General features: G+C 45.6%; 1 protein-coding gene across 4 annotated transcripts in view; it reads left to right on the top strand.

The window, feature by feature from the left end:
- LOC113912311 (protein HIRA) overlaps positions 1-16,802 on the top strand; it is an 87,835-nt gene that overhangs the window by 5,769 nt on the left and 65,264 nt on the right. For 2 of the 4 annotated variants that reach the window (XM_027575301.2, XM_027575303.2), the window contains exons 2-4: positions 12,590-12,652; positions 14,475-14,585; positions 15,822-15,912. In XM_027575301.2, coding sequence (XP_027431102.1) covers positions 12,590-12,652; positions 14,475-14,585; positions 15,822-15,912 — 265 coding nt within the window. The other 2 variants (XM_027575302.2, XM_027575305.2) reach the window with 1 other exon arrangement.

The raw sequence follows: 16,802 nt of genomic DNA, 5'->3' as shown, positions 1-16,802 counted from the left end.
AGAAATATAGCGGTGAACCAAGGAGCAGAACAGGATCTTTTGAGGAGCAGCATGTGATGCATTCTAGCCAGTGAGACTAGGAGGGAGGGCTATCTGCTGGGGGCATCCTGTCTAAGCGGACAGGGAGATGGAGGAGGGGAGAATTATTGGGGAGAGCTAGACGCAGGACTGGACAGAAAGAAGTTGACCTGTAGTGCAAGTGCAACAAAAGCTGCAGCTGACCCTGTCAGGGGCTCTGCAGCTAGTCCTTATGAGTTGTCCTGAATTGGGGTGAAGGGCCAGGGCTTTCTAGTGCCACATCCACAATCATTGGGTGCAGGCTGTCCTGGGGAGGGGACCTGACCTTGATCAAAGCAGTTCTTCCACTGAGGGCATGTCCCCTATGGAGAAGCTGGGAGTTTTCACAGGCTGCCAGCACTCCCACAGCTGGGGGCAGGTGCTTCAGTTTCTGGAGGGAGGGGGCCTGGCCTGGTACCACAGCAACCATGACAGGCCTGATGGAGGTGAGAGGAAGGCAGCTGTTTGAGGGAGGAGCATTCCAGACAGAAGAGCCAGAGCTTGCCTGGCAGGTTTGAGGAATAGCATGGATGTCTTATGATTGAAGTGAGGCTGGAGCAGCAAATGGGCAAGAGCATTAAGAGATGAGTCTGGAGAGAGCTGTGGACTGACTGGGAGGCCCTGGTGGCTGCTAGACTTCAGTTCCCAGTGCCGTGTGAGCAGAGGAGTAACGGTGATCTGACTTGACTGTTAAAGATCCTCCTGACTTCTTCACTGGAACTAGGATGAGTGTGGGGCCAATGGAGAGAGCTGGGAGACCCATTAAAAGGCAGTTGCAGTGATCCAGGCAAGAGATGATTGTGGTTTGGACCAGGGAGGTGATGGAGGTGATAGTGCTGATGAGAAATGGCTGGACTTTATGTGAGTATACGTATATTATTTTTTTACATATAGTTTACGTATGTTATTTCATGTAATAATTATATATTATAATTACATAAAATATGTAAATTATATATATTTATAATTTACATAGGGAAATGCACAGTTTGTATACAATTTGATGAATTTTGGCAAACAAATATGCTCCCTAACTCATTCCCAACTCAAGATACAAACGTTTGCACCTCTCTAGAAAGTTTGAGTTACAGACATATTGTGAAGGTAGAGTCACCAGGGTAGAATGTGGGATGTGAGATGGGCTGGCTCCCAGGTGAAGAGCAGGGTTGTCGTCCACTGAGATCAGTAAGAGAACAGAGCAGACAGAGAGGAAGAGCAAGCATTCAGTTAGAGGGGGTGGGCCAAATGAAGCCACCACACAGGGCTTCCCCCCCAGGGTCCCCTTTGATAAATGGCTTCTTCACCTTCTCCCTTTTGAAAACACTAGAGCTCCATTCTAGAGCTGTTGTTTTTGTTGTTTTTTTTTTTAAGATTTTATTTATTTATTCATAAGAGACAGAGAGAGATGCAGAGGGAGAAGCAGGCTCCCCGCTGAGCAGGGAGCCCGATGCGGGACTTGATCCCAGGACCCTGGGATCATGACCTGAGCCGAAGGCAGATGCTTAACCAACTGAGCCGCCCCGGCGCCCTAGAGCTATTGTTAAGGAATAGGACAAACACCTACATTTTTGGCTAGAGACAATTGCCATGTATAATTATACTAGGATACATCTTACAGTGTATGAGTGATTTGGATAATGAAGCATTTTGTACTTAAAGTTATTTTTCTTATTTTCACAGTAATACCTGTTCAATTTAGGAAAAGTTAGAAAATGCTAAAACTTTATATGGTCTTTGAAACCATTTGGAAAAAAAATAAATGGATAACTTGGTGCTTTTAAAAAAACCCACACACATTTTATTTAGTGTACGTACCACAATGTAAAAGTATCTGCATTCTTTAAGACCTTAACCAAATCCCTGATACCGTAGCAAATTCAGTGTTTTTATTGTATAGCCTCCCTTCAGACCTTGCCTTGCTCATGTAACTGGAATAGCTAAAATGTTGCTTTGCATGTTCTACTTAAATAATACTGTATCTTTGTTCTTTTTTTCCTTTTTTTTTTTTTAAAGATTTTATTTATTTATTTGACAGAGACACAGCGAGAGAGGGAACACAAGCAGGGGTAGTGGGAGAGGGAGAAGCAGGCTTCCCACTGAGCAGGGAGCCCAACGAGGGGCTCGATCCCAGGATCCTGGGATTATGACCTGAGCCGAAGGCAGACACTTAACGACTGAGCCACCCAGGTGCCCCTCCCTTTTTTTAAATTGAAATATTTTATATAGCATTAATGTTTCAGGTGTACAACATCATGATTCCGTATTTGTATATATCACAAAATAATCACAGTAAGTCTAGTTAACATTCATCACTGTACATAGTTACAGAATTTTTTTTCTTGCGACGAAAGCTTTTAAAATTTACTCTCTTAGTAACTTTCAAGTATGGGATACAGTATTATTAACTGTAGTATTATTTTCTTAATTGTTAAACAGCTAACAGATTCCCCACCCCCATAGAAGAGTTGTTTTTAATTGCTCTTAATTTTTTAATTAAACTGTATATGTTTAGAGAAATCCATTTTGCAGATAACTTTTAAGGAATATCTCTGTTCTGCAAAAGTAAAGGAGAAAAAAGTATGAAGAAATAGTCGCTGTTACCAAAACTTCCTAGATTATGCATTGGCAAATGCTGCAGGAGAAGTGATTAAGATTCATAAATGATATACCTGTAACTTTCTTTTTACTTTTGTTTGTAGCAACACACAAAACACACACACACACACACACACACACACACACACACTCACTCTCTCTCTCTCTCTCTCTCTCTCTCTCTCTCTCTCTCTCTCTCTCTCTCAAAACAGTTGCATGATTGCTACAGCTTCCTTCCTGTGCTGTGTTTTGAATCTCTCAGCCACCTGATACCTATGAGATGTCATCGTGGTAGTGCTTACCTAAGGAGACCGGAGAAGTTTTTGTGGTTGAAAGCAGTAGACATAACAGCAGCAGATGGCTTTGTGAGCCAGCCAAGGCCATGCTTCGCACTTGCAGGTGCTTGGTGACATCTGAGTCCTCACTTGAGGAGATGAGGAGCCTGCCTTTCAAAGATCGGGATGCTTATGACACTGAAGGTGTTTTTTGAATTTTGGGCCTCTGCTGCAGTCTTTCTCCAGCCATTAACAATAAGTACTTATTGAGTGCCTAGTGGTACTGTTGAGTCACTCTGGTACCTAGAGCTGTGTCTTGGCTCTAGGTACAACAGTGACTCTGACTAAAACAGACAAAAGTTGCTGAGCTCCTGGAGTTTACATTCTGGTGGTTGGGGTGGACAGACATGCAATAAAGGAAATTATACAATATGTAAGAAATTGCTAAGAAAAGAGTAGATGAGAATTGGGATTGGTTGCACCAAGTTGAGGGAGTAGTACTTTCAGGTAGGGTGGTAAGGGTAGGCCTCAATGAGAGGGCGTCATTTGAGCAAAGACTAAAAGGAGGTGAGAGTCGTTAAGCGTCTGCCTTCGGCTCAGGTCATGATCCCAGGGTCCTGGAATCGAGCCCCGCATCGGGCTCCCTGCTCCGCAGGAAGCCTGCTTCTCCCTCTCCCACTCCCCCTGCTTGTGTTCCCTCTCTCGCTGTGTCTGTCTCTGTCAAATAAATAAATAAAATCTTTAATAAAAATAAAAAATTAAAGGAGGTGAGAGAGGTATGTGTGTGTCTGGGAAGGAACCAGTTCAGGGCACTGGATGGAAACACTCCTGCGCAGTCTAGGAACAGAAGGATGGCCAGGGCATGGGGCCAGTGATTGGGGGAAGAGGCAGAAGATGGAGGCCAGAAAAGTCATGGGTGGGACCTTGTGCTGCGCCTCTTGGCTTCCCCTGTCCCAGGCATGATCTTTGCTGATGGGGAGCAGGTTTGGGCCGGAAGATCCGGAGTTGCGTTGTGGAGAAGTTGAAGATGAAATGTCTGTAGATAGCTGGATAGAGGAGCAAGCTGCACATTAGAGTACTTAGGTACAAGTCTCTCCAGAGAGATGACTGGTTGTAGATTTGCACGTTATCACCTGCATGAGGAGTCAGTTTTATTGACAGCCACTGATGTTTTGGTATTTGCCCTTATTTTATATTACTACACATAGGTATATTTAAAAACATCATATATGTGTGTGTATTTATTTTTTTATTATTGAGAAAGTTGTAGATTACCACTCAGGGGAATGAAACAATACTAAGAGATTCTTTGTACTCTTTTCCCAGTTTCTCCCACTGGTAACATTTTATAAAACAGCAATATAATATCACATTGACATTGATATTGACACAATCCAACTGTCTTATTCAGACTTCACTTGTTTTTGTACTCACTTGTGTTTGGGTAGGTGTTTAGGGTTTTGTTTTGTTGTTTTGTTTTGTTTTGTTTTTAGATTTTATTTATTTGAGAAAGAGAGCAGGAGGAGGAGCAAAGGGAGAGGGACAAGCCAACTTCGTGCTGAGCACAGAGCCTGAAGCAGGGCTTGATCCGAGGACCCTGAGATCAGGACCTAAGCAAAAATCGAGAGTCAGTGGCTTAACTGACAGCCACGCAGGCGCCCCCGGGTGTTTAGTTCCACACAGTTTTTCACCTGTGTAGGTTCATGTATCCACCACCACAGTCAAGACACTGAGCAGTTACAATTAATACCTTTTATAACCCTTCCACACCCCTGTACCTTACAGATAGGTAGGTAGGTGGGTAGAGTTATATAGATATATATAGATAGATTGGTTTGGTTTTGGTTAGCATTTTTTTAAGTTGTGGTAAAATACACTTAACAAAATTTACCATCTTAACCATCTTTTAAAGTGTGTAATTCAGTAGTGTTATTATGTTCACGCTGTTGTGGAACCAATCTCCAGAACTTAGTCATCTTGTAAAACTAAAATTGTGTACACATTAAACAAGTCCCCATTCTCCCTACCTCCAGCCCCTGGCAACTACCACTCTACTTTCTGTCTTTATAAATTTGACTGCTCTACAGACCTCATATAAGTGGAATCATATATTATTTGTGACTAGCTTATGTTAATTATAACATTTTCAGGGTTCATCCATGTTGTAGAGTGCATCAGGATCTCCTTCCTTTTTAAGGCTGAATGATATTCTGTTGTATGTATATACCACAGTTTGCTTATCCATGCATCTGTCAATGGACACTTAGATTGCTTCTTCCTCTTGGCTGTTCTGACTAATGCTGCTATGAGCATGGGTGTACGATATCTCTTCAAGACCTTGCTTTCAATTCTTTTGGATATATACCCAGAAGTGGAATTGCTGGATCACGGGTAATTCTATATTTAATTTTTTAAGGAATGCCCATACTATTTTGATAGCGGCTGTACCATTTTACATTCCCACCAGCAATGCACAGAATTCCATTTTCTCTACATCCTTACCAGCACTTGTTATTCTCTCTCTCTCTCTTTTTTCTAATAGTAGCCAACCTAATAGATGTAAGGTGATAATCTCATTCTGATTTGCATTTTTGTGGTAGCTAATGATGTTGAGCATCTTTTTATATGCTTGTTGGCCATTTGTATATCTTCTTTGGAGAAATGTCTGTTCAAGTCCTTTGCCTGTTTTTGAATGGGTTTTTCTGTTTTCTGTCATTGAGTTTTAGGAGTTCTCTGTATTTCAGGATATTAATCTTTCATCATATATGTGGTTTACAAATATTTTCTCCTGTTTTTTGGATTGCCTTTTTATTCTGTTGATAGTGCCCTTTGGTGGGCAAAAGTTTTTAATTTCCAAGAAGCCCAATTTGTCTATTTTTTTCCTCTTAATGCCTGTGTCTTTGGTATCATATCTAAGAAATCATTGCCAAATCCAGTGTCGTTAAACTTTCCCCCATGTTCTCTTGAGTTTTATAATGTTAGGTTTTACATTTGGATCCATTTTGAGTTAAATCCTTATATGGTGTAAGGATCTAGCTTCATTCTTTTGCATGCAGATGTTCATTTTTTCCAGCACCATTTGTTGATGAAACTGTCCTTTTCCCATGGACTGGTCTTGGTGCCCTTGTCAAAAATCACTTGACCACATATGCAAGGGTTTCTTTCTGTGCTCTCTATTCTGCTGTGCTGGTCTCTGTGTCTGTCTTCATGCCAGTAACACACTGTTTTGATTACTGTAGCTTCGTAGTCAGTTTTGAGATCAGGAAGTGTAAGACTCCAACTTTGTTCTTTTTTTTTTTTTTAAAGATTTTTGTTTATTTGACAGAGAGAGACACAGCGAGAGAGGGAACACAAGCAGGGGGAGCAGGAGAGGGAGAAGCAGGCTTCCCGCTGAGCAGGGACCCCGATGTGGGGCTCGATCCCAGGACCCTGGGATCATGACCTGAGCTGAAGGCAGACACCCAACGACTGAGCCACCCAGGTGCCCCTCCAACGTTGTTCTTTTCCAAGATTCTTTTAGCTATTCGGGGTCCTGTGAGATTCTATAAGAATTTATAGATGGGTTTTTTTTATTTCTGCAAAAAATGTCATTGCCAGTTTTTGTTTTGTTTTTTTTCAAGTGAAGTCTACCCCCAACACAGTGCTGGAACTCACAATCCTGAGATAAAGATTCGCACACTCTGTACTGATTGAGCCAGCCAAGCTCCCCTATCATTGCAGTTTTGATAGGGATTGCATTAAATCTGTAGAGCTTTGGGTATTGTTGACATCTTAACAGTATTAAGTCTTCCAGTTCTGAACACAGGATGTTTTTCCATTTATTTGTGTCTTTAATTTCTTTCAGCGCTGTTTTCTAGTCTTCAGTGTACAAACATTTCCCCATGTTTCATATTTACCAAAATTTGTTAAAACCAGGTATTAATGGGCTGTATAGGAGAAGTGTTTCCAGGAGCAATGTGCAGTGGGCAAAGGCCTCAACTTCCCCTAAGCTTCCATTCCAGCAGTACATGCTCACAGATGTTCCAGTTGGATCTGCCCAGTGAGCTGTCAGAGCATAAATGCCCAAAGACAGGAGTCCAAACCAAAGATCTGAAGGCCACCGAGAGGGCCTGCTATTCTCATTTGGGCCCTCCCTGCTTCTCTCTGGCCAGTGCTGTCTGTTCGGACTTTAAGTTCCACATTTGGGCCTCCTCCAGGAGTCTTTTCCACTGATGCCGGGTAGGAGGATTCTGTCTGACCACACTCTGTCAAAACCCAGTTTCTGTACCTTACTCTTTACTCCTGCCAGATGGAGAGCATTCGTGCTGCAGTTATCAGATCAGCAACCCCCAGTCAAGGAGCAGTGGCCAACTGTTGTAGCTCTGTGGAGAGAGTGACAGCAGGGTGCTGTGTGTGGTCTGAGGAGGGGTGCAAGACGGTGTCCAGGAGGGGTGACCTGGAAGCAGAGCCCCAAGGAGAATGGGCTTTGGTGGGTGTGCAGGGAGAACATGCTGGCCACTGCCATTCAAAGGATGTGAGATTGCCTGACAGCTCTAGGGCCCCGGGAGTGGATTAATTTCTCTTTTGTTTCTGTTTTAAAAAAAAAAAAAAAATAAGACTTTATTTATTTAAAAAAACAAAAGACTATTTATTTATTTATTTATTTGACAGAGAGAGAGAGAGAGAGCGCGCGCGCACAAGCAGGGGAAGGGGCAGAGGGAAAGGGAGAAGCAGGCTCCCCACTGAGCAGGAAGCCTAATGCAGGGCTTGATCCCAGGACCCTGAGATCATGACCTGAGCCACCCAGGCACCCCTTGTCTCTGTTTGTATACAAAGAAAGATGGAAGGCAGGAAGCAGTTTAGGAATTCATATTTAACACTGTGCCACAGGAAAAGTTCTCTAACTAGTCAGGCCATAGATTGTTTTCCTCAGCTCCACCTCAAAGAGCCCTTTAGAAAAAGGAGGTCTGTTCCTACTGAGGGAATGTGAATCACTGTATTCCTTGGACCTCAGAGTCTAGTGCTGGAAGGAGGTAGGGAGCCGACACCATGCTGGTGGCTTTGTGTAGGTACATTACAATATTTCATTGACTCTGTGGCACATCTTTACAAAAGGAAACATGGTGCCCATTACCCCAGTCACACCTTTCACCAAAGCACATCGTGATCTAGGAAATGTTCACCTGTGAGATGTGTGCGTCTTTGAAGCAATGTGGCTCGGCATCTAATCTCTCTCAGAAGGTGCTTGCAAGGGTGACTGTGACTTCCACACCATTCAGATTAGGAAACTGGTGTTTGGAGGCATTCAGTAATTTACTCAAGGCTGCATAGTTGTTAAGTGTCAGGGCTGAGAATTCCACCCACGCTTGTTCATTGTTCAAACCCAGGCCTGTTCCCAGCCCTCGTTTCTGCCTTCCCCTGGAGCCTTGAGGCCCCCTCTGGTCTTAGCAAAAGCCCATGCTCCACACAGCTATGTCGAGCTGAAATGTGAGTCTGACTTTAGCGTTCCCTTACTTCAGAGGTAGCTGTAGAGGAAGGTCTGCGTTCCTCAGTGGTGTCTTGCTGGGCCCTACCCATCCTCTGAGCCTCATCTCTCTGCACACTCTGCAGCAGCTTGTCAGGATTCTTCTACGCCATGTCCCCTCTGCCTGAAATTCCCTTCCCTACTCTTCTGGCTGACTCCTCCTCAGCCTTTGGGACTCACTTCAGTTGTGATTTCTGTAGGAAGCCCAGGCTGAGTTAGATAGCTTTCCATCTGTGCAGACACCCATCACTGGGAGCATCCTAAGGAAGGGCTGAGCCTTTTGTAGCTTTACTTTTCCTCTGCTTAGTCCCATAACAGGCTCATAGACAACCACCAAGGTGGATGGATGAGAAAACATCCCGTTGATGCTGTGAGTGGGTATGGTGAGGAAGACTTGGGCTGTGATGGGTCCCTGTGCAGCAGAGCCCCTCTGCTCACCTAGGCTCGGCTATGTGTGCTCTTGGGGAGTCAGGTTTGTCTTTTACTTGCATGTAAGTCATTTTGATGTGCTTCTTGAGGGGGCATATAATACAATGTCTCACAGACTTAACTGAAAAGCACTCCTATGGCCAGGTGGATGTTCCCCCCACCCCCGCCCCCGCCGTGGCCTTCTCAAGACTGATGCTGAGTCAGCTAGAACTTTTTTGGTGAAAATGACAGATATGCAACTCTAGTTGCCTTAGGCAGAAAAGTGAATAAATTAGCATAACAAACTACCCCAAAACTTGCTGGTTTAAAACAATAGCTGTTTTATTATTTGTTTTTGACTGTGAAACCTGGCCAGACTCAGCAGGGACAGCTCATCTTAGTTCTGCACTGAATCTGCTGGGATGGCTGGAGCAGTTTGGGGCCAGAACAGTTCACCATGGGTCCTATGTCAGGACCCTGATTCTCACTGTTGTCTGGATTCTTTGACCCTTTTTATGTGGCCAGCTTGGCGGGGGGGGCGGTCTCAGCACAGTGGTTTCAGGGTACTTGGACTTCTTTCATGGCAACCACCTGGCCAAAGGAACCAGACAAATGCCATAGGGCTCTGGCTTTTCCTCCAGAGGGCAAAAGTTGAACTGCTGGACCTTCTTTAGGCTTAATCTCAGAACTGGAGCAGCGTTACTTCAGTCACATTCTATTACTTAAAACAGATCATAGAGCCAACCCAAATTCAAGGAAAGGGAAGCACACAAGGGCAGGAGTCCTGAGAGATGGTTCACCAGAGCCTATCCAGGTAGCAGTCACCCCAGGCCTGTGGGACTGAGGTGTCCAGGATGATCGATGCTCAGTATAGCAATTCCAAGGCCAAGTCCAGGTCATTAGGACTAGTTGTGCATGTGTGCATAGCTCTCACTCTCCCTCTGACTCCCTACTTCACCTTTCACCTGTGGGCTTTGAATCCGTTCCCTCCAGGCAGTATCATCCGAGCCCGGCCATCTCCAGGTATGTCCCCTCCCAGCTTCACCTGGAGGGGCAGCACATTACATACTTAAAGCTCAGGCTCTGGGGGAGGCAGCTGTGTGGCCTTGGGCAACTTTCCTAACTTGTGTGCCTGTTTCCTCCTCTGTCAGATGAGGATGTCAGAACTATCCACTTCACGGGGCAGTGTGAGATACAGAGAATACCCTGGGCTGTGCTGCCTGCACGGCTTGAGGGGGCACATCAGATGCTCAGTAGAGCAGAGTTCCACAGGGCTTACCCTACTGTGGTTCTGCCTCTCCTGAAAGGAATAGCAGGCTAGCACCTACAAAGACCTCCCAGGAAGGTCCTGAGTGGAGATGGCAGGCACTGATGCGGTTGAGACTCCCTGCCTCTGTCCTCACCATACTTGGAGACGTCTGCTCTTCTGAATCTCACGAGGCTCTTAGTGGTGCTAATTGGTTGCCTTCCTCTGGTGTCTGGCAGGACACTGAACTCAGCCTCAGCACTAGATGCCATGGTCTGCACAGCTCAAGCCTGGGCCCACAGCCCTAATTGTCCTTTCTTTTTTCTTGAGGCTTCCCCGTCAGACACTTGTCATGGCCCAGATGGTCAAGAAACCCACCTTCTTGCTACTGCTTCCCTCCCAGGTCCTCAGCCTCTGGGAAAGTATGGCACATTCTCAGCAGCAGCGTGTCAGGCTCTCTGGCTTACTACACATGGCAACCACCTGACTAGGAAGGGCGTGACATGCCGGTGTAGGTCTGAGTGCAGAGGCACAGGAGCACCAGTTTGAAGACTTCCAGTCCTTCTTACCCGTGTTCTCAGTACCTGCCTTTTACCTACCGTACATAGTTTTCTGTATTCTTCTCTTGAGGATGAAGATGGGGCTAATTAGGGTCTGCCCATCTGGACTATGGAAGAAGAATAGCAATAGCTCTCTTCAGGTCCTTGTAAGTGTGCTCCACTGCTGGTTCTGGCTCCTTCAAAGCTACATAGAGTGCCAAACTGTGTTGGGGCTTGCCCTGGGAATCCTTGGAGTGAAAACTCAGAGCAGACCAGGGCTGAATTTCCTGTATGTTTGTGCTCCAGTAAGGCAATCAGTAGCGACTTGACTGAACTTGACCTGTCACTGTAGAGCTCTGGCTCTTAGATGTGGCCTTGGAGGTAACTGAGGGTCTCAAGGACCTGGCTAGAGCTGCCAGCATGACAGGGTCCTGCTGTAGCAGCCTTTGTTGTTTTGGATTTCAGTAAGTAGTAGAGATGAAATAATATGAGATGTGATTTCCAACTTCCCTAGGGTTTCTGCTTGTTCTCTGAGACAAAATTAGGGCCCTTGCATTTGGCACACCTGCTTGCTGGTGGCCTTACATAGCTGTTTCCCCCTACTGTGTAATGACAAGAAGGAGAGCACATTTCCCATTGTCTTGTGGAAGCTCAGGCTCAGTTTGCCTCTTAGGGGTATGGCTCTGTGGAAGAAATTAAAGTGAGCTGTCTATTCTTTGGGGCCCATGCTGGCCATTGCCTTTTTTGGGTACCAATATTTGATTTTCCATACTTGGACAGTAACCCTGGCAGGACTTTCAGCTGTTAGGCGCCACGGCCTGCCCCTGCCCCACCCTACCCTGTCTGTACTTGCCATCCTGTGATTCTAGAGCTGGTAACCCTCCTTCTGGTGTCCATGCCAACTCCTCTTGGGTAACAGAGACAGAGCATCCTCAACCAAGAGACTCCTTGGCAACAGCACCTTGTTTGTATTAGCGATTGCTGATGTTCAATCTATTGTCATGCATCTAATTTGTCACTGAATGTTACTGAGCCACCACTCAGCAGGCCTGTGCTAGAAGCTGAGGATGTGGTGATAAACTTGACAACAATTGACATGCCACTCTTAGCATGGAAGCAGACTGGTTAGCCATAGGGCCCAGGGCCCAGGAATACTTCCAGTCTTCTGGGTTTCAAGTTGTCATGACTCCTTTGCCATTCTGGTCCATCAAGCTAGCCATACGGCTTCACGGGGTCTTGGTGTGGGTCTGCACACTGTGGGGACTCCAGGAGCTAGTATACAGTTCTTCCCCCTATAGGGACTGAACATCCGGTTGAACAGAGCACATACTGTGGAGGAAGTTCAGCCATATGAAATGCCGAGAAGGCTGACTCTCCACAGACTTTAATGCAGTACAAATACACAGGAGGGCTTTTAGAAACAGAAGCATGAGGGAAGTGATACCTGTGGTCGAAGTCAGCTACTGGTCCTAGCCAGCTGTCAGACAGCAAGGCAGAAAGGCCAGGATGCTTGTGTCCAGGCTGCCAGCCAGGTGCAGGTCCATGGGATGGAGAGGTGGCTGAAGATGTAGCCACTGTGACCCAGAGCTGTTGTCGTTAACAACTCAAAACCTTTACAAATGTGTGTCCCCAGAAAGTGGCCAGCTCCTATCCATTGGACCTCTCTGCAAATGCTCAAGCGACCTATGGACTCAGTTGTTCTAGTGACAGAATGCTTTGTCCCCCTTTGAGACTCAGCTATTTAATGTCACTTGGAGAATCTTTTCAGCAGTTTATACTTTAACTAAAACTGTTAGATCATTCCACTCTTAGAGGTAACTTATCGGCAGCCTATTATTTTTTCCTAAGAGCAGTGATTAGAGATAGTACTCAATCATTATTTCAAAATTTTTGACTTTGTTGCTATTCTCCAGTGAATACAAGCCAAGATAGATGTTGTGTGTTTTTTTTTTTCCTTTGTTTCCAGGCAAGCCAATTTTTTCAGTTGATATTCACCCTGACGGGACCAAGTTCGCAACTGGAGGACAAGGTATGTTCACAGAGTAACAGAGGGAGCACTCACAGTCCTGACACCTTGCTCTGCTTCTCCTGGTTGCCCACTGAGCTGAAGATAGAATACTTTTGTTTTTCAGTATGGATATGACTCCATTTAAAATGTACAATTATAATGTGTTATCTGAACAGGTTAAATCAAAATCCTTTTTTGGTTCTAGTGTGCTTGCTCCATATAAACATTTTGGTAGTGGGTGTATCTTCCTAATTCCTATTCATTGGGTTAATATTAAAATCAGTTTTCATCCCCAAGTTCCAGCTTATTGAACATGGAGAGTGGCAGGTGGTCCTTTGGATAGATCCCCAGCCCCAGAGGTTGAGGTTGGGTCTTCATCTTCGTTCTGGCAGTACTTTCTCATCTGAAAAAGGGGAAGAGGTGGTTAAACTAAACTATGGAGTTAGTCGTGTAGTTATTAGGCCCATTTTCTGGGCTCAGAGGAATTCGGCTAAGATAGAGAAGAAGTATACTGTGGGCAAGTAAAAATGCCCATGCCATTTGAAAATATGGTCCATAGTGTTATTACTGTGCTTCATCCAGTGTTACAGTGTCCCAGTAACAGCCCTACTTGGAAAGACAGTCATTTTTCAGACCAGGACACTAAGATGTATATATACGGTTGCACAAGGTAGCATTCCCACAAATCTCAGCCCCCGACAGCTTCACTCTAGAGCCCTTGTCCAGGGCCAAGGCGTCCCTGGACAGCACCTGCAGAGTGCCTCTGTGAGTTCCAGGACCTCAGGCCAGGTGCTGCAGGGTGGGTTGTCTATGGGCTTCCTGCTGCAGTGGTATGCAGGGAGCCCATGATCTCCTTCTGGCACATCGTGGACTGCACCCAGAAGGTACCCACTGACGTCATCTACGACCACTGGACTAAGCTGGGGGACAGGGTTTTTTCCTCATCCATAAGAAGAGGCATACCTTCTCACCCTTCTCAGTATATAGTAAGGTCAAGAAGAGCTGTTTAGGGAACATTTTTATATACTGGCCAATAGGCAGTTTCAGGTATGCCTTATGATAATTCTGACATGTCCATTTGTAGGCATTTATTGCTTTTTGCTCCTCTATAATAGTTAAATGAGGGGCCAGACTTTTGTTAGTTATCAGTAAATGGAAAGCTTAGAATGAAAAACCATTGCCAAAATGCATAGATAAATTTTTTAGCAGAGTATTACATAACCTTATGACCCCAGGATCCCTAAATGCCCTCTTTTGATTGATCTCCCATCTGTAGGTGATGGCAAAGGGTAGATAAAAAGGGAATGAGCCTTTTTTCGTATCTTTAGCGCGCATTTCATTTAGACTTGGGTCTCAAAGCATCCAGCCAGCTGTGGGAGCAGCCATGGACTCTAGGCAGCACCTGGAAAGGGATCAAAGTACTGGCAGGGATGTGCTGTTGCCCTTGGTTGCTAGGGTTCCCGTGCACAAACCTGAAAGGGCCCTGGGACATCAGCTTTTCTAGCTCTTCAACTTACAGATGAGGAGTCTGGGTCCTAGGCAGGGATGAGGACCTTCTAGGGGCTCCTGAGGGATGTGTTAGAGGACAGACTAGAGCTCGGTCCAGAGTTCTTTTCAAAGTCAGGTTGGCTTCTCCATACTACTAAATCCACATGCTTTTTGATCCCTATCAGCACTTTATCTTTCTTCATTTCTACTCTATAAGTTAAATTAGTAATGCAAATTTAGTCTCCTCCAATCTAGTCCATCATGGTTTATGAAAGCTAAGTGAGGATTATGTCTCAGGGTTAATACCCAATTTCTACTTCTTGCACGTTGAATTATTTCTGCTCCTTCATTCCAGGACAGGATTCTGGGAAGGTTGTGATCTGGAATATGTCTCCAGTCCTCCAGGAGGATGACGAGAAGGATGAAAATATTCCCAAGATGCTTTGCCAGATGGACAATCACTTAGGTATTACAGAGTGGCCCTTTGCAGGCTTTGCGTGTTGGCAGAGTGCCCAAGGTTAGCACATGTGTTTGTAATTAGAAAGATAAGGCCCCGTGCGGCGGTAACTCCCCTCGGCCTGCTGTCTGAAGGCACAGATGTTGGCTGCACACCTGGGTGAGTTATTCGGCAGAAGACTCGGCCCGCCCACAGAACCATCTTTGGACAGTCTGCAGGTACCTCTGGTGATTTCCTGCTCATGAGTCGTTACTGCCTGATTCCATGGGGCTTTGGGGCCAGCGACCTGGAAGCAGTAGGGTTCTGGGGAAGGGTGTTTTAAAGACAACTCACCAAAATGTCTCAGAATTGCCAATGTGTCACTCTGAGGCCCTCTGCCAGGATCCTTTTGATGGTCGGACAGTGTTGTGGTTTCCTACATTTAGCGCCTTAGTTTCCTGCTTCTGAGCATCAGGGTGACTGTATCTGGCTCTGGTTTCCAACCTAGCTACCTCCCCTGAGATGCTCCATTAACAGCTATGTCCCCTTCCTTAGCTCTGTGTGTTCTTGCTCTCTCCCAGTGTGCCTCAGGGCCCTCTGACCTGGAGCACAAGTCAGTCACAGGTCATGTGTGGGCTACAGCTTGGATAGTGTCCCTTGTATTGCAGGGTTCCCAAAGGCCGAGCTGTGAGTGCTCCCAGAGGCTCTAACCCATCAGGGGCCTAGGAGGCATTTCTGCTGGTCTTAATTTATAAGTGCAGAACCAGTCAACCTGCAGTGTTGACAAGTTTGGAAAATCTAAATTTAAAAGGGCTACAGATGGGATGAAGTCATAGTTTTATGCTCTAACAAGCTGCTCCCCTGAAAGTTTTGGGAAGGGCATTTCAGCCTTTTTAGTACATGCCCTCATTTCAAGAATTCTCCCTGCCCAGAAACACATCTCATGAGATATCCCTTTTGAAATAATGAGATTTAGTTACCAGTTTTCATGGAAATCCACCTCCTGTTGATTGTTTCATCCAGCACTAACACTTCTCAGGTTATGTAGACTTTCCCCTTCTAAACTCTGTCCTGGTCATTTGTTATTACAGCACAAGTAGGATAGTATTTAATCTGGATTATTCTTCTGGGACTCACCCACAGTGGATGCCTTGAATAGTTGAGAGAGAATAGGTTTTATGAACCCTTTGCATCTTGCCAGACTCTGCATAAAGCAAATGGGCGTGACTATTGGATTTTCATCACCCTATTTTTTTTTCTTCCCAGCATGTGTGAACTGTGTGCGGTGGTCAAACAGTGGGATGTATTTAGCTTCTGGGGGAGATGACAAACTGATTATGGTGTGGAAGCGGGCTACGTAAGCATCATTTTCCTTTCTTCACATTTTATTTTTAGAAGCTTCTTTGCTGGTCTTAATCACAGTCACCTTTCCCCACTCTGGCACTGAAGTCCCTAGAGCTCCAAACTTCCTGAGTAGCGGGAAGTACACGTAGGCCAGGAGCAGCTGGGGCCTGACTAGGGCTTGGGGAGGTGACCCACCTGCTTGGAGACCTGCTCATTCGCACCCTCACAGGGCTGCAGGGTTTCCACCTGAAAAGCAGTATTAATCCTTTGCATTGCTGACATTGGTAGCTTTGTTTGTTTTGCTTTTCAAATGAAATTTCCCAACATACAGAATAGGTAAAAGTCAAAGCGCTCTGACGGAATCGGGGGTGGGGGGCAGGGAAGGGATCTGGAGCCTACCCTCTTTGCCATTCACCTCATTCTCTGTCAGCCAGCCCCACCCTGGGACTCTAAGGAGCCCCTCTTTGAGAGTGCCTGCTCTGTACCCACAATGAACTAACCATCACCTAGAAAACTTTTTCTGTAATTCTAGGCAGAGTCTCTCAGGGTGGGTCCTGGGTCTCTGTTCCATGACCAGCTCCCCAGGTGACTCTCGGGGCTAGTCAGACTAGGGAACCAGACCCTTACCCCACTGCTTAGCCAGAGTGGCCCTCTGTGTTCTTGCTTATGGCCATGCGAGCAGAGGCACGCTGTCTCCTTTGGCCCACTCAGTGAGCTCCTTCTGTGAGTTTATAAAGAGTTCTGTGGGAGCAAAGTGTATTAACAGAGGCTCTGTGCATCAGTGGTGTCAGCGCCACATCCATGAGGACCTACTCGACTGCTTGCATGGCAGGAGCTAGTACCCATGCTTTGAGTGCTTTGCAAGAGAGCTTTAAAAAAGACTGTTGGCTTTGCTGCTTTAGT

The sequence above is a fragment of the Zalophus californianus genome, chromosome 14 (assembly GCF_009762305.2).
Source record: "Zalophus californianus isolate mZalCal1 chromosome 14, mZalCal1.pri.v2, whole genome shotgun sequence".
NCBI lineage: Eukaryota > Metazoa > Chordata > Mammalia > Carnivora > Otariidae > Zalophus > Zalophus californianus.
The sequence above is the reverse complement of the archived record's forward strand: the minus strand, read 5'-3'. Positions and strand labels throughout refer to the sequence as shown.